Genomic DNA, 18,816 nt, shown 5'->3' on the forward strand with positions numbered 1-18,816 from the left:
AGTCTTTGGTATGACTCAGCCTGGTTTCAAACCCATGACCTCCTGCATCTAAAGTGGATGCTCTAACCACTTAGGCCACTAAAGCAGTCTACCGAGAAAGAGAAATAATCCTAAAACACTCGAGGCAAAATACATTAAACATGAAGAGGGAGAACAACAATTTCAACACAGTTTGTTTCATTCTGTAAGTTTTAGGACAGTCCAGGTCAAACAATAAACATTTGTTATGGTATAGGAAACAAAATCACTTATTTTATTTCGTCCCAACATATACAGTAAAGATGATAATAACAGAAGAATACAGACATATGGGTCTATCAGATCTAGTTGACAAACATGACTTTCAAAGATTTAACAGCCTTATGTAATTTACCATATCTAATTTGTTGAAAGTCAAATCAACTTGCATATAAGAAATATCCTGATCTGCCAAGTCACAATAAGCCTGCAGATCAGGGTCTCTGTTGTTTATTCTATGGAATACCTCCAACAAACTGCACAGACCCAGTTCTTCCTGCACATTATGTGACAGTAGATCTGGGTCTGAGCAGCTGACAGTTAAACTCATCTTATAAGCCAGTATATATATGGTAGTATTGAATTATACTAAAATTGTGAAATCTGATTTCAGAACCAAAATGACCTACTCCCATATATTTTTCATGTACTTAATGAATATATTTATATTTCATATATGCCTCCTATTATTATTTATGTTAATGTTAAGTTCTTCCATTCAGCTATATTTCATCACTGTGATTGTCATGGAATATGATATACTTACAAAGCAACACAGGGAACGGTTTACCTATCCCACCTGTAATTATGTTTTTCCTTGTACATCTCCTGTCATCATACTCATCTTTATGAGATGATAGAACTTTCTAATGTGTGATACCAAATATATCACTTTTCAGCACCAAACCAAATATAAGACTTTTCTGTCCCATAGCAAAATATAAGACTTTTCTCTCCCATACCAAACACAAGACTTTTCTGTACTATATAAAATATAAGATTTTTCTGTCCCATATCAAATATGACTTTTCTGTCTTATACCAAATATAAGACTTCTCAGCCCCCTATCAAATATAAGACTTTTCTGTCCCATACAAAATATAAGACTTTTCTGAACCATATCGAATATGAGATTTTTCTGTCCCAAACAAAATATAAGACTTTTCTGTCCCATATCAAATATAAGACTTTTCTGTCCCATATCAAATATAAGACTTTACTGTCCCATATCAAATATAAGACTTTTCCATCCCATACAAAGTAGAAGACTTTTCTGTCCCATACAAAGCAGAAGACTTTTCTGTCACATTCAAATGTAAGACTTTTCTGTCCCATAACAAATATAAGACTTTTCTGCACCATAATAAATATAAGACTTTTCTGCACCATACCAAATATAAGACTTTTCTGTCTTATACCAAAACGCATTATACACAATACACTTTAAAACAAACCATGCAACAAAACACTGTATGGAACAAACTAAATTATTTCCTTTTTACTATTCATGCATATTAAACTCAAGTTACGATTCTGTCACGTGCCATCATTACTCTAGCATCTTCTGCTGGAGGCTTTGTAAAGTAGTCTGCAAATTTCTTTATATTTACTTTGTTATAAACTTTACTGTTACAAAGCATGCCATTAAGCTAATGAATAAATTTGTATATACTAATACATACATATATACATACTAATACATACATATATACATACCAATACATACATATATGCATAACATTTAAAGCAGGGATCTCTTGTACTTTGAAAACTAACAGCAGAGAACTAGATGCTGCAAACCATGACAGGTCTATTTGAAAGTCAATGTCATATTACATAATAAAAAGAGTCCCTCAAAGAGAACGATGCTCTAATGACAAAAAGGATTTCCAGGAATTCAAGACATAACCATTTCTTCCTTTTTACTGCTGAGTGTTGAAACCATCTCTGACATTCTTCAGTGATAACAATACTTTCAAATTAGCTGCTGTGGTGGACATAATGACACCATTTTCATTCAGGACCAAGCAGACATTGTTAGGAGTCCTTTGGTAAAAATCAAATGTTAATTTAATCATCCATTCAGGTGAGAAAAAAAAACATTTTCAAAACAGTCACTGCAGCAATCATAATAAATTTACAATTGGCACCATTTTCATTTAGGACCGTTTAGGTATCATAAGAAGTCTACTGGTGAAAATTCCATGTTGATATAGCCATCCATTTGAAAGGAGTAGAGATAACAATATTTCTATTCAGCCAATGTAGATATGTGAGAAAGCATGCCAGTAGCTTCTCGTGGGTCGGTGGTTCTTTCCGGGGTTTTCCCGGTTTCTTCCTCCACCATTAATACTGGCCGCCATATATGGCCTATCGTGTGCTGAAAAATGGCGTTAAACCCCACAACAACAACAACATTTCTAAAATGGCCACTACAGTCACCATATTGAGGAGCAGATTGCATCATTTTTAATTAGAACCAACTAGACACCATAAGAACTGATGAAAACCCCCTTGTCAAAGTTATTTTCAATTTAAGAGCAGAAGACCTTCATGCCCATACTGGACATCATTTTAGGACCAACAAGACATTATAAGAATTCTTCTCGTAGAAAATCCTATTTTGATACAACTTTCTAGTTTGGATGAGAAACAAGAAGATTTTCGAGATGAATGCCATGGTGACCAGATTGGACATCTGATTCATACCAATCCCTTTATGACCAGCTAGACATAAGAAGTACAATGTCAGTATGACCAGCCATCAAAAGAAGAAGTAGAAATAACAAAATTTTCAAAATAGCCATTGTGGTGGCCATATTAGAGGTCAGATCTGTATCGATTATATTTACAACCAACTAGACATTATACAAAATGCACATGCTGATATGACCATTCATTCAGGAAATTAAGCAATAACAAGATTTCCAAGATGGCTGCTGTGGCATGATCAGATCAGTACCATTTAGGACCAATTAGACAAAATAATAAGTCTTTTCGTGAATCCCAATTGCAATATGACTTTTCATTCAGGAGGAGTAGCAATAACAATATTTCCAAGATGCCATAGCAGCCATGTTAGACCTCAAAGCAGCACCATTTTCAGTTAGGACCTAGACACAAAAAGACTTTCAGGGAAAATCTCATGCTGATATGACCATCAATTCAGAAGAAGTATTGCTCAGAGTGGCGGCCATACTGGATGCTCAAGCTGCACCCTTTTTATTTAAGACTGTTGGATAAACCTGTGTGTAAAGTTTCATGGAAAACCTCCAAGTAGTTTAGCAGAAGTAAATATACCAATCTTATGATAAAAGACAGACAAAAGGAAACAGGCCATCCCATAAGCTCTATTGGTTTATTATTGTATTAATTTAGCAACTGTGAGTTGCCAACAGCAGCCATAATACATCCAATGTGGTTCTTAGTGTTAAATAAATGCAGCAACAATATCAAATGTATAGGCACATATATTGTCCAGGGTTGCTGGAATAAACCCCCTGACTAAAACAGCGCATTCAATTTAATGACACAATTAAGTCAGATCTGTTAAAGCTCAGTTACAAATGTGAATCAGTACAAAGCCCATCAGAATACCACTGTACTTCATGTACTCTTTAACAGGGATGACTTTATAACCAATTCCTTAAATTTATTTAATTTTTGTTTTATTATTGTTACATAATTCATTTCATTCCCAAGTTCTTGGCTTGAGAGAACTCAATATATGCCATATATGCTCACTTATAAGTTATGTTCAACTGCAAACTGCATAGATCCAGATCTGCTGGTGTATATTGTGCCAGCAAATCTAGATCAGTGCAGTTTGTTAGGAGCAATCAGTAGAACAAACAACATAGACCCTGACCTGCAAGGAAATTATGATGTGGCAGATCAGGATCTTTGTTATTTGCAGTCTGATTTGATTTATGTGCAAGTTTATACAGTATATGTAATATGATTTCTGATCATTTTATTCATTAAAAGTTTTGTTAATTACAATGGAACTATTTTATAACATACCTTACTATAACACAGGTCAGTTTTGTATCTCCAATAAATTATATTCTCTTACTATAAAACCCTTCATTATAAAACAGTTCCACATGTACAGGTCGAGTCATACAAAAGAAATATTACAATGGTACTAAGAGCTGCCTTGCTTGGCGATTAGCATTAAGAGGTTAGTGCTAGGACTTGTGTCAGGATAATAAGACTGGGTAGGACATAATGTTACATGTCTGTGGCATGATGCCCCAGTGCTAGACATCACTATAAACTGCCCTACTGCAGGCATCTTAGCAATATGACTGTAAAGTTGTTAATGCTACATTAAAATTCCAAATCACACACAAAGTTCCACATGCAGTAATGGATCCCAGGACATAAAGCAGTAATCAATTTATAAGCATCATGTACCTCGTTATAACACTGTCTCATTATATGACAGTATAGTCTCTATGTCTCCCATTTACAGTTCTAAAAATGAGTATTGTATTATAGAGGGAATACTGTATATAGAATCACTGACAACATGGGTGTATTTGAATCATTGGGATATGACTTACTGATATGGAAATAGGCTTACCTCTTCTCTGTGAAATCCTCTACCCACACAATTTGATTACGCCAGCTGAGGGATTAGATTAGGACAAAAGAGGGATTAAATTAGGACAATTCAGGGATTAGAGGGTTCATAGCTTCCTGGCTGTAAATTTTACAGTACACAATATAAATGAAAAATTCATTGTTGATGGGAAGTCAAACATACCTAATGAGAAAGTGAATAAAATGTGGTGTGGAAAAATGCTCTGCATTAAATAAAACTTGCCAAATTTCACAAGATCTTAAAGGAAACTTCTTTATTTTGTGATCCCCCAAAAAGTAAACTCATCCAACATTTTCATAGCATAGTTACTTCAATGGCAGATCATTTACTATGTGCCAGGCTGTGCACAACATATTCCTTTATTTAAAACGTATACCCTGGACCGCAATTTCGAGACTGTGACCCAATCCAAAATGTTACATTTTGGTCCTGATTTAAAAAAAGCTTAAGTGCCATTCTAGCTCCACCCATCTGCTCTTCAAGAACTTAAACATCTATTTTTTATATTATGCAGTTTTCTGTTTATTCAACTTGTGCTTCTGTTCATTTAATGTAGGATAAAAATATTACTATTTCCCCAACAGTAGCCTATTGGCTGGAAGTGTCTATCTTCTACTCCCTCTGTAAGAAATTTCCATGCTTTATCACTGGTGTGCAGCATCTTATACCAAATTCTGCTGTTATTGCATATATTAAGTTTTGTCAAATTACTTGAACTCAAATTTTATCTTTTACTATTTGTCTCGCTCCTAAGGGATTCTCGTGTAGAAACTCAATGTAATGCTACAACACATACACGGTTGCTGGCGTAGAGCATAAAGCACATTTGTCCCTACTCACTTAGTGGAATCCTACTGCATCCTGCATATACAATGATATGCCATTACATAATGGGTCTATGCAGTTAGGACTAACCAGTGTACCCAACAACATAGACCCTGATTTGCCAATGCATTAAAGGACGGCAGATCTGGGTCTATGTTGTTAACCACAGTGTACCCAATAATAAGTGACCATATACGATAATTCATGGTATCCAAAATCGATGACATTCTGATCAAAGGCAATGACACAATATGGTTCCAAAAATTATATTCACCAAGACAGCCAAAATAATGGATGAACAGGCTGACAACTAGCTGAACAGAGCGAGGATATTTGTATAAATTCAATTATCTCCAACTGTTGTTCACCTATTGATGGTGGTATTAAGAATCTGAACTATAACAAAAACGGATAAAGAACACGAGAATAAATGCCACCCTACATTACACTGTTTCTGACATAAAGTTGCATGTTAAATGGGCCTGTGTGTTTCACTAATATTTGGTAGAAATTTGAAATAATATTACATGCAAAGTGACTAACATCAAAGGACTGAGGCAATGTTCATCCAAAAACGAAAACACAACAAAGTCTGGGGGTTGTACAATTGCCAAATAAATAGTGTTCGTGAATTTAACTGGAAAGCACTCACACATATTATTAATACGGGATGAAAAAGAGATTATAAAGAATGTAAGAAATTAAACTCTGACCTGGATCCAAGTCTTTTAAGTTGGGGATGTCTATTTCACACACACACACACACACACACAACCTCCAAGTACAATATGAACATACGTCCGTACGTCTGTGGAGAGAGAGAGAGAGAGAGAGAGAGAGAGAGTCCTACTCTGACAATGGTTTATGAAAGAACTGTGGAGGTACTCTACCTGCAATTCAAAATAAATATTTTGTCACTTGTGACAAAATATACGGAGGATAGCATGTAAAAAGCAATTTGGCCACAGGCTCCCCGCGGGGGGGGGGGGGGGGGTCCGCCCCCTTAAAAAAAAAAAATCCGTTGAGCCGTCAATAAAATTTATAAATAGATGTTCTGGCTTGCCCCACTACATTATGGCTTGCCCAACGATCACCACCACCCGGGAAAAATTCCTCCGGACTACTACGAATGGGACAAACCTTCCTATATTTACTGACTGAAATGTCAATATTTGACAGCTTGTATTTTACACAAAGTCTAAATGTAAATCACTTTGATATAAAGCTGATCTGTGCTACCATTTTTTAATCGTCTGTTACATTTGTCAATAGTTTCACGTCTATATATCTCATCTATTAAAGTTTGCAACATCATTCTCATTCGGGTTTAGTACAGAGCATTTGCCTGTCTTTAAGATGTAGCTCTAAAGTTTATCGTACAGGAATAAATGTAACTCACCTGGGTTAAAAACACAAACTGACCTTGCAAGCATAATCCATGTTACATCTTTTAATCCGTTCATCAATATCTAAAAACATCATTAAGAACAAAGTCTACAACCAAACTATCACGTAGGTACGATGCACGATTCAAATTGTTATATATAAATCCGTATGTTACATGTATAACAACGTGTCCCGTACTGTAGTTCCTTTCAAATCACACCTGAGTGCTCGCATCGTGGCAATAGTCATAAACTGCGGCCTTATCCATTCATAGAAGTAAACTGACGCCTTTTAATGCGTAAATACCTCTTTACTTCAACAAGTCCCACTGCAATACCACGCGTTGACCATAAACTGCCCGAACACTATCTATAGTCTGTATCAACTTTCATTACAGATAAAACGAACCTTTCCCATGCAAACTTGGTAAACTAAAAACACGTGATAACGTCTATAGTTAGAACGTTGTAATAGTTCTGAAAGTTGACCTACCTGTAAAAGTAGCAGCTATAATACTTCGTGTGATAAAATATGGCTAAACAATTTAATTATGTCCAGAAAATATTTTTTCCAACGATATCAATCTTTAAGGACTTTAAATGTTTTATGGCAGTAATTCATGCAACTGAGAAAAATATACTCTTCTAATTTGATGTTTATAGTTATCTCTGTAATAACAAATATGATTTTATATTACAAACTTACAGTGAAAGTGTGTATTTCAGTTAAAATATATAATACACATTATGAATATTATACAAACAATTTGTTTTTATCAAATATGTGAATGCAAGAATAAAAGAAATTGAAACTTAATGATAAGATTTTCACGTTTCTAAGCCTCTGGCATAGAAGATTCGGCGGAAAACGTGTCAGCTTTAAACTGGATTTGTCAAAATGTTCGTTAATTTTACAGATGTAAAATGCATAAAGACAAAGTTTTTTATATAGAAGATGAGCAAAATTGTTTAAGCCGAAAAAAAATACACCTGCATTTATCTCAGCAAGAGGTGAAAGTTAATATTGTTACCTCTGGGCAGATGGAAAGAAAAGAACAATCCCGATATGCAAGACTCGAGTTCGTGAGAATAATTAACTTATCACCCGAAATCAGTCAAAATTAAACACGTGCCGCTACCCATTGGACTATCTGTGGAAAAAATGTGACGCATCCCGCGATTGATATTACTGTCGAATATTCGGGTCAATTTTCCTCACCATAGCTAATTTGCCACATATATCATAAGCACATTGAAGTCGTCGTGACTTTAGCATTTGATAACCATTTCTTCACACATTTATTAGTATGCACTAAAACATTAGAACTAATTCTTATGTGGTAAGTATTTTTATAAGATATGTTTGCTAATTGAGTAGGCGTGACTCTATCTGCTCCGGCGATTGGTCCATTGGGCTGAGAATTACTAGTACAGCGATCGCGTTCGGTATCGTCTTAACTATTATGTAAGGATATATACATTATGTTTATGTTTGTAGAACTGTGGATCAATATTCATCGAAATTACTATCTTGCTGGTAACATAATCCGTTCATTTGCTTCTGAATACAGGTGAACGAAATTTTCGTTTGTTTTCACAGACACGCATGATGCTTTTGTTTATTTTTCTTTGACTGCGCCTGAGGCAACCACGCACCCACTATTTAAATTCGGCATAAACGAGTCAAAATATGTTAAATTTACATATCATCTGAACATTAGAACTTTGTTGCTGTGCACTTTACAAGTGAGTAATTAACACAAAGCCAATAACTTCATATGATGTATGGAAAAATGGAAGAAGAGCATATAGTTTCCTGTTAAAAGTAAACAAATTAAGTACACAGGCATACTTAAGTATTTCCTTACTTCGAACTCAACAAATTAAGTACACAGATATACATAACTGTTTCCTAACTTCTAACTCAACAAACAAAGATTAGAATCTTTCTTTCAGATCCAATCGAAATATCACTTTCATTCCATGTCGGCGCATAGACTAAGCGTTGCCTTTCCAATTTAAATGACGGAATTAGGTGTATATATCAAAGCATATCTCTACAGACCTGTCTGCATTCACTGACTGGCAAATTAGATTTTTGCTAGCAGTCGTTAGCAATAATTATTGATGCATTATTACTCTGTGTAATCACCTCTATACTCGCCAACATTTATAAAATTAGTAAGTACTAATTTAGTTAGCAGAGAATCGGCACGCGCTAAACTATACTCAGAATATGAACATCTTTAGTAACTAAATTAGGTACTACTTACTTATCCAAAGGTTATTAATAGGAAAGACGATATCTTTATTACACTAAGAATACGTATCCCTCAAAACTAATATAACTCCGTCTTCACTAGCCATTGGTCGTCAAGCCAATTCGTTCCACATTGACCTTTGACATGCGCAAGAAGCCGCAATATTATTTACTACTCCGCTATCGGATTGGATGCTTCTGAAAGAAACTGATCCAATCATACTGCTCGTTACACTGACATCTGCAGAGAGTTGGGAATACTCTTTGCGACCTATGACGACAAGGACACAAGTCGCAAGAAAGACTAGCCATTTGAACATTCACGAGCAAAGTTTCTTTCGAGTTATAGGATGCAGATATTATGCAAGTCACCATGTTGCATACATACTAGGCCAGGTGAGCCTAACATGTTATCTCTTTCGTCAATTTATAGAACTTGCTACGGGCGGTAATTCTTTCATCTGCAGTAAGGTACTTGTTCAAAAGGCAGGCCCGGCCCTAGGATGTGTGGGGCCCAAGGCAGCAAGCAAAGAGCGCGGGGCCCCAAGCAAACCATTGCACTGCGAAGTTGATTTCCTGAAAGCGCGGGGCCCAAGGCGGTTGCCTTGTTTGCTTTTCCTAGGTCCGGGCCTGTCAAAAGGCTGTTTCGGCCAGCTACATTTGACATAGGAATGATACAACTCGTACACAAAGCTGGATACATACGTTAAAGGTATGATCTTACTCGTACACATCGCTAGCTAAACAATCCAAAGGATAGATACAATTCGCACACAAGGCTAACTACATATGCCAAAGCTATGCTATAACTCGTATACACGGCTGGCTACATATACCAAAGGAATGAGGTCAGACGTACAAAACCTAACCATACATGCAGATTCATCCGTAAATAGTAGAATGTTGTGTACTTTTATGGACTAGTAACAGAAAACGATTTCTCTGCGATTTGTATTTCATGCAATCTAATGACGAGTAAAATAGTACTTTCTCAACCGTTGTTGTTGTTAAAAAGCAATAGAAGTAATTTCATTCTTCCAAGTACTTTAAAATATTTATCTCACTGGCCAAGAATCACTGTGCACAAAAATTACTTCTCTCGAGAGTATTTAGTATGTGATCTAACGAAAACCAACAAACCCATTGGATAGCTAATATTAACAAGAGGAAGATGAGTCGATATGATCAACTTCGATATATGTATTGAAATGAAAATCGTTTAAATTAAATGCCTCTTTGTCGCTGAAACATTTAATTTCCAACAATAGTCCCGAAAATGTATTGTAGGGTGCAAAAACTTATTAGAAGCTCAAGCAGCCATTTTGTCGTGGTCAGCATGACAAATAGCCATTAAGACTGACGTATGTGCTAGGCTCGCAATAAATTGATGTCTGCGAACGATGGGATATTCTCTATTTGCAGTCATTACGCGATTTTGGTTATAGTCCGTTCGGATAACGGTCAGACAGAGAGAAAATGTTAAAGTAAGGCCAAGTAGCGGAAGATGACAAAGTTGAGACAAGCCAGAAATAATCTTGGGCCATTGGAAATAGGTGTCATAGAATGAATTTGTATAGCAATAATTAATAAAGGCGACTAGAGATAATTCTACTGACTTCGATGGGAGCGTTAAAAGTTTGGCGGTTAGTGGAAATTAATTCTGATTGGGTAAACTAAACGAAGGGGGCCTGTTTCCCAAACGAAATCCAATTTTCACTTGCGAAATTTAGCAGTCCATGTTTTTCTGCCCTAATGGAAGTCTGAGGGATTCCGAGGAAATTAACAATTAATTTCTCTAATTAATAGTCAAAAGGACGGAGTCTGAAAGAATTTGAGACACCCGAACCAGAGAGATCCGGCGACATAGAAAGTGTGTGCGATTGTGATTTTTAACGTAGCTTTAACAATTTTTCAGTCATATCGCTACGATGTGGCATTTTATAGTGATGACTAGTACTGGGGCATCATGTCGCAGACATGTAGCATAATGTACCACCCAGTCACATTATCCTGACACCAGGCCGACCAGTCCTAACACTAACCTCTTAATGCTGAGCGCCAAGCGAGGCAGCTGTTAGTACAATTTTTGACCGCTCCAGTGGTCTAGTGGTTAGAGCGTCCGCCTCAGATGCGGGAGGTCGTGGCTTCGATCCCCGGCCGAGTCATACCAAAGACTTACAAAAATGGTACCAACAGCTGCCTCGCTTGGCGCTCAGCATTACGAGGTTAGTGTTAGGACTGGTCGGCCCGGTGTCAGGATAATGTGACTGGGTGTGACATCATACTACATGTCTGCGGCATGATGCCCCAGTGCTAGACATCACAATAAACTGCCACACTGCAGATATCGTACCGATATGACTGAAAAATTGTTAAAAGCTACATTAAAAATCCAAATCACACACACATACAGTAACATTTTTGTCTTTGGTATGACTCGGCTGGTGATCAAATCCACGATCTCCTGCAGCCGAGGCGGACACTCTAACCACTACGCCACCGGAGCGGGGCGTCATAGAAAGAGCTAGTCTCGAAAGGACACGTATGTATTGTCTCTATTACATACACTATGTTCATTGGTGTAAGTCTGTATTCGTTTTAAATTCATACTTCAAATTTCCTTGAGATAAGAAGTCAATCGTGCATTCATTGGCCTGGAATGTTATATGATTCACGTATTGTAAGAATGTCATAAAGTATTTGATTTATATCTATGTTTTCGGATTTAATGTTTATATTTAATATAAATCGTGTATTGTATGATTTTCATGCATGACTCGGATACGAATTGTGAGATTTAATTTATCTGTCTTAAATTAAATGTAGCACGTATGCTAACAATAACATTTACTATGTCTATGCCAAAGAATCGCTAGTTAGCAAGTAATGTACTTAAGAAAGGACGTGAAGACTATTAATTCATTTGTGTAATTAAGTTGTGAATTCTGTTAACCGAGAATAATCGGGGCGTGTCGAACGACATCGTTCAGCTAGCAACGTACAGCCCACAGTGGGATGTAATAGTTTATTTTAAAGTTTTATTGTGTCATGGTTCCGGTTTGGAATTCAAATGGCCGCTAGATGGACTTGAATTTGATATTAATAGCTTGTGTGTGTTTCAGTTTGCGAACAGGCCATATTATCTTAGTTATGTTGAATTACGATAACACGATATCTGGCGTAAAAAGAGTGTAAATATTGTTCGATCCCAGGAGAAGAAAACATTACAAATAGTTATGTTCCTTATTATATTATTATATGAAGACTACAACTAAGTTAGGGTGGATGGCCCAAAAGGGTTGGGGAGAGAGAGAGAGAGAGACAAAATACTGCAATGCTGACCTGTCACCAACAGTGATTTGGTAAGGACCGGAAACAACCAGGTTATAATGACATGCCGGCAATTTGAGTTCGATCAACCACTCGATTCTGGGATGAAATTTATTGTATTTGCCTAACAGAACGGCTAATTGAATTTCGCATCATTTTTGTTATTTCTGTTTCTAAGGGAAAGTGTATCATTCAACTGTCATGTTGAACTTCATTTTCATTACGTAACTGATTTAATTGTTATTTTTCCGTATGGAAGCTCATGCACTATTCTATATCTTTCTTCATATCTCTGTTATTCCATCCATTAGTTTCATATTTTAGTTTATTGTTTGCTTGATCCGGGTAATAACACCGTGGTCGATTTCCTAGATAACGGTAACCAAAGCACCATACCAGATGGAGGACATATGGCACCCACTCACAGGTATGGAAATGTGTTAGCCCTGCTTCTACTCACAACCACTGACATAATTACTGTTCTCAAAAAGGGGACTGAACTATACATTGTAATTCATCTACGTATTGTGTATCTGATTTTAAATTACAGGAGATCTCCCAAAACAGTCCCTTTTTGAAGTTTTACCATTGATCTCGTTATAAATCATTACCTATTTATTAATAAATAGATGTGACAGGCATGGATACGGGGTCATGTTCAGATGACATTTTTTCACTAATCAAGTTATAGCTTTCATTGTGTTGCAAGTGAAAAACACAATTCGGAACACATGGTTGCAAACGATAGCTATCCCTAACAAAAAGGAAGTGCTTTAGGTGGACTAAGAATTCCAAATGATAAGCAGAACATGAACTTTTATCCATGCCTGTCCGATCTCCGTTATATCGGAGATCTGGATTTTAATCAGACTCGTATCTAAAATGTCAGTATCATAAAGTAGAATACATGGCATATTGTTATAGTTATTAGTAAATCAATTTACATAGGTGTTTCTTGATACTATTGTGCGGACGAGAAATAAATATTTACAGTATTCATTTATTCTACTGGATTCTGCTCTTGCCCTATGTACCTCTGTTTATTTGTTTATTTTTTCTTTCTTACATTTCTTTATTTGCACGATCGTCTTTTCCAGTGTGGAACACCGATGCAAGATAGTTCTGTCCTACCACACACGTGACCTTATCTTGACTCGTAGTCTATTTTGACTTTCCAATGCGAACATAGTGCACATGAAGTCGCAGAACTTCCCTATTTCCAATAACACTTTTGCAACACAATTGTACGTACTAAAACAGCAGCGGTTAAATTTGTGTATTCTGCAAACAGGCGGTTTAGCACTGATCGATATAACTACATCTACGGCGTCTTTAATCGAATTTCGAGTGGAAATAACCGTTGCGGTAACACTGGACAACAAATTTTTACAAAAGTCATGTTACTGAAATAAAATTAGTCAATTCTTATCAATTTTTATGTGCTGAACACGAATATGACAGTCAAATTGCAAAATTGGCTATAGTTTTTTTGTAATCTGCAAGAAATTAATGTTTACATAACGAAATGCATTCCAATAGTAAAAGGTCAACTGTAATAGCCTACCTATAAAAAATCAAGTCATTGACTACATCTTAGATTTCTTCGCCTGTCTCTTGTACAGCTGTTCGGGAGCATCTCTGAGGAGTGTCCAGCAGTAGTCAGCCAGCATTGTAGTGGACCATTTTCCCTGGTATCTTTGTTCCATTGTTGCGATATCTTGATGAAAACGTTCGCCGTGTTCATCACTAACAATACCACAGTTGCTAGGAAAGAAATCCAAATGGGAATGAAGGAAGTGAATCTTTAGAGACATATTGCAGCCAAGTTTCTTATACTTCATCAACATGTCTTCTACTAGTTCCTTATAGTTTCCTGCCCTAACATTTCCGAGGAAGTTTGTAGAAACTAGGCGAAAAGCATTCCATGCTTGTTTCGCGTCACCTTCCAGCAAGTTGTTGAACCGGTCATCTTTGAAAAGCTCTCGAATCTGAGGACCCACAAAAACTCCCTCTTTAATCTTTGCTTCGCTGAGTCGAGGGAATTTTTCATGCAGGTATCGGAATGCTGGCAAAGTCCGGTCAATGGCTTTCACGAAGTTCTTCATCAAACCTAGTTTGATGTGAAGGGGTGGTAGCAAGATTTTCTGAGCCTCAACCAGAGCTGGGTGTTGGATATTCTTCTCTCCAATGGCTACATTCTGCCTGTGAGTCCATTCCTTCCTCATGTAGTGCATTTCCCTTGCTCGGCTATCCCACTCGCATAAGAAACACATGTATTTTGTATATCCTTGCTGCAGTCCCATTAAAAGGGCAGCTACCTTCAAATCACCACAGAGGTGCCAGCTGTACTTGTTATACTGAATGGAATTCAGTAGCTGTCTTAAGTTATCGTATGTCTCTTTCATGTGGACAGCATACGCTACTGGAATAGATGGAAGAATGTTTCCATTGTGCAAAAGCACAGCCTTGAGACTCAGTTTCGAAGAGTCCACAAATAGTCTCCATTCTTGTGGGTCATGAGTGATTTTTAAAGCATTCATGAGGCCCTCAATATCGGAACAGAATATCAGATTACTTTCCTTTCTGAAGAAAGGCTCCAATTGCTGGTGGCGCTTTCGATATGCAGTAATTGTGACATCTTCTTCTAGAAGATTCCATTGTTGAAGTCTTGATCCTAGCAATTCTGCCTTGTTCTTTGATAAGTCCAAATCACGAATCAGGTCATTTAGTTCTTCCTGTGTTATTCTGTGTGGGGTTGATGATGCACCACAGTGAAAATCTGGATCACTGCATGCTGATGGACCAGGAGAAGAACAGGTCAACTCACCTTTGTCTTCGTCAGATGAATCAAGAGAATATTCTGCTGGAGGTTCTGGAATAGGAAGTCCCTCACCATGTGGAACTGGTCTCAATGCAGACGGAATGTTTGGGTAGACTATTCTCGACTTCTTTCGCTTCGTTATTCCGCCGGAAAGAGGAGGAACCAAGCAGAAGTAACAGTCATTTAGGTAGTTGCTTGGCTCTCTCCACACCATTGGGACTGCAAACGGCATTGATGACCTTTTGCAATTCAACCACTGTGAAAGCTGTGTTGTACATGTAGCACAGCATATATGCGGAGCCCAAGGCTTGTCTTGGTCACCAACCTTGCATCCGAAGTAAAGATGATATGCCTTCTTCACTTGAGAATTGATACTTTTCTTCTGGTTGGCAAATGTCACTTCCCCACAAATATAGCAAAAATTGTCCGCGGTATTAACACACTTTCGAGGCATTACTGTTCTTTATTGTACGTAAATGGATAAAATAATAAGTTTTATGTAACAGTAGCTTGAACTGTCTCGCACAACGTCTAAAATATTTTAAATGCTGAACCTATCTGATTGGGCTTTATATAGTACACTGCTTACGTCAGCTTCAGCAGCCGCCTGGCATTAGTATAATAGGCCTACACATGTATAGTACACTGCTGACGTCAACTTACTTCAGCAGCCGCATGGCATTAGTATTGCATTGCATCAGAAAATGATGCAATCAACTGTGGATGATGTGAGCATGATGGTATTATGCAATGTTACATCATTATTCCGGATGTTGCTGCAGTCCTACTGGAGAAATTTACACAGTGAAACATAGAAAATGAGGTATATGAATATCTTCAAAACGAGAGCCAATACAAATTTTTCACGGTTATATTCGTGTTCGGCACACCAAAATACTACAGATTAGGGCCTTTTCAAGTCAGTAATGATTTCACTGTTGACCAGTGTAATTGTAATTTTGCTAACCTTTTTAAAACAATATTTTTTTATGCAAACCTAAACTTTTGCTCTCTGTCTTAAGATAAGGAAATTTTCGACGAATGTTTTGCTGTTTGAAAGTTACTTCCGTATTCACCATACGCCACTTTGCCTTCAGCCATCAATTTTTCGTTCAGAAATGTGAGAAAAAGAATCCTTCATTATTTGCTAAAGTATAAGTATTATTTATATTTGATTTAATTATATCTGATTTAATATATATTTATTTCAATTTAATTGTTTGTCAGTTTTAATTTTTTATATTTTTTATTACATGCTTTTGTAATGTAAATTTATTCAGTAGAGATGATACTTTTTTTCAGAAAATAATTTGACCTTGACTGTCAGTTTCTAAACACCAGGCGTTGATCTAAATCCTGACCTTGATTCAAAATTTGTAGCAACCACGTAAACAAGTTAAATTTTTGTTTAATGAATGGTTGTTGTCGAGGTCATGATGGGATTATGTGTTTAAGATGTAAACAGTTGTTTTATTTATTTTTAGAAGACGATATAACCTTTGTTTTGGAAAATTATTTTCAGTTGCAGCTGGGCGTTTTCTTACACTAGAAGTTGTATGTTGTGCTGTTTGGAGTTATTTCAAATTATTTGGATTCAAAAGGATTAATTCTTTTTTTTTTGGAAAATACATGTGCTCATGTGAGATTCTTAATCAAAGACAGTTCTTATAAAAAAAATTATTCAGCTTTCTAAAACCGGAATGATAATTCTTGTTTCTCCAAGGAACGTTAGACTTCAACACCCCGGGTTACAGCATACGTCATCGTCTTCCATCTTGGATTATCCGTCGGGAATCGAACTTGAAATCAGTAGAACATTTTGTAATTAGGACTTTAAAAAATGTTATTCGTGGATTATTCTTGGATTAATTTTGGATTTGATTCTTAAAACCGTAAGTTCATAATATTTCATTTTTACAGACTTTTCAAGGAAAATAAATTATGTATTTTTCAAAGCTTGTTGTTTTCACTCTTTCCTGTGTCACTGTTTATTCGAGCATAAACACGTGACATAAGAGTAAGATAGAAAAATTGTCACCACTGGGATCAAACTTAGGCGTCAGACCTTCGGTTAAGCTTCGTGTCTGACGCACAACGCTGACCCTCGTGTGGAATTTTCACATCCCAAACCGAGGCATATAAAGGATTCTAATTTTAATCCACAATACCTTTCTGACACTGTTCTCTGTCTTGCATGCATGCATGCATGCCTGTTCACACGTGGACTCAGGCCGACATTTATTCGCACCAGGAAATAATGTGCACAACAAATACACAAATGCCAAACCATATTATCAGTTTGGATCATACTGTTACAAAAGAACGACATTTAGAATATAACCACAACGTTCCATCATTTAAATGTCACATGAGAGTACACACAACACATAAAAATATTTCATTTTATTTGAAGTTTGCTGGCAAAAACAGCCAGTAATTTTCATACTATTTGATAACAACTTTGTCAGGCAGAATATATTTAATGCAACATGCTATATTTTAGTATTTAGGGCACGAATATTTTTCCTTGCTTGTCGAGTTTTATTGAAGTAAATACTTGGGTATTTACAGACAACTTATAACCACTCCTTTCAGAAAAATGACACCAGATTTGTAGAAAAGTTGATAAAACCTATCATAAAATCCATGATAAAAACTGTATCAATTAAAGCAGTTTGCACAAATTAAGGCAAATCCTTGAGAACAAAATGTATTTTGGCACCTTTATTCCAAACAGAGGAAAGCGCTTATCTCCGAATCCGACCTTGCATGTGTAGATACATGAACACGTGAAAGAAATTTATACAAAATTACACAAACATAATCGAACAAGTTAGATAGTTATAATGCGTTCCAAGCAGGAATCGAACCCGCACCGCATGTTACTGTGCCCATTTTCTAGCATTCATATACCAGCGCTCTAAACTACTCGGTCGTGCACCGAAACGGACAGCAGATGGTCGAAGGAAGTGTTCTAGCTAACAACCAAAACATGTCAAAACTATAGAGAGCTGTAAAGGGGATATAAATCTGTAAATTATGGCCAACACAACGTAGCTGACACAATTTTTATAAACTAAATTGTCATTAATGACCTTTCTTGAAGTGGGAGATACAGTACCATTGATTTTCTCAAGTAGATATAATACAATGTATTTGCACGAAATGGATCAATTCAAAAGTGACAAGACACGAATATAAATTCATAATAGAAACAAGTACAGAAAGCTCGTGTCTCGGGGAATAGTTTTTTTTTTTTAAATCTTTAACTTAAGTATGTTAAGTATATGAAACGGAACAAAGTCAAATTTAATACTTTGGAAAGGAATGGGGAGACGACTGAATACATACTTGTATTTTGTAGTAGTGATTTGTCCTTGTAATAAACTTTTTTATTTTATTTTGTTTGGACGGCAATGTTATTTTGATGCACTGAAGAGGGAGTTGAAGCAGCAATTAGAACATTCATTATTATTATTATATTAGTACCACAATCACTACTACGGCTAAATGTCACATTTGTTTTAGTTTTATCATATTCTAGTTATATGCTGACATTTTTTAGTTT

General features: G+C 36.4%; 1 protein-coding gene across 5 annotated transcripts in view; it reads right to left on the bottom strand.

The window, feature by feature from the left end:
* The window catches only part of LOC149794367 (uncharacterized), a 396,171-nt gene that overhangs the window by 218,257 nt on the left and 159,098 nt on the right, over positions 1-18,816 (bottom strand). The window contains exon 1 of one of the 5 annotated variants that reach the window (XM_089968542.1): positions 6,875-7,222. The exons of 3 other annotated variants lie outside the window; for them this stretch is intronic. Coding sequence is in view for 1 of the 2 variants with exons in the window: in XM_089968541.1 (XP_089824667.1) it covers positions 6,852-6,915 (64 nt within the window). In the remaining variant the exon portion in view is untranslated. Of the gene's footprint in view, positions 1-6,851; positions 7,223-18,816 lie in introns of those variants that run through there. One more of the 5 variants, XM_089968541.1, reaches the window with a different exon arrangement.

Source organism: Sinohyriopsis cumingii, chromosome 8, assembly GCF_028554795.1.
Source record: "Sinohyriopsis cumingii isolate HCF-2022 chromosome 8, ASM2855479v2, whole genome shotgun sequence".
In the NCBI taxonomy this organism is placed as follows: domain Eukaryota; kingdom Metazoa; phylum Mollusca; class Bivalvia; order Unionida; family Unionidae; genus Sinohyriopsis; species Sinohyriopsis cumingii.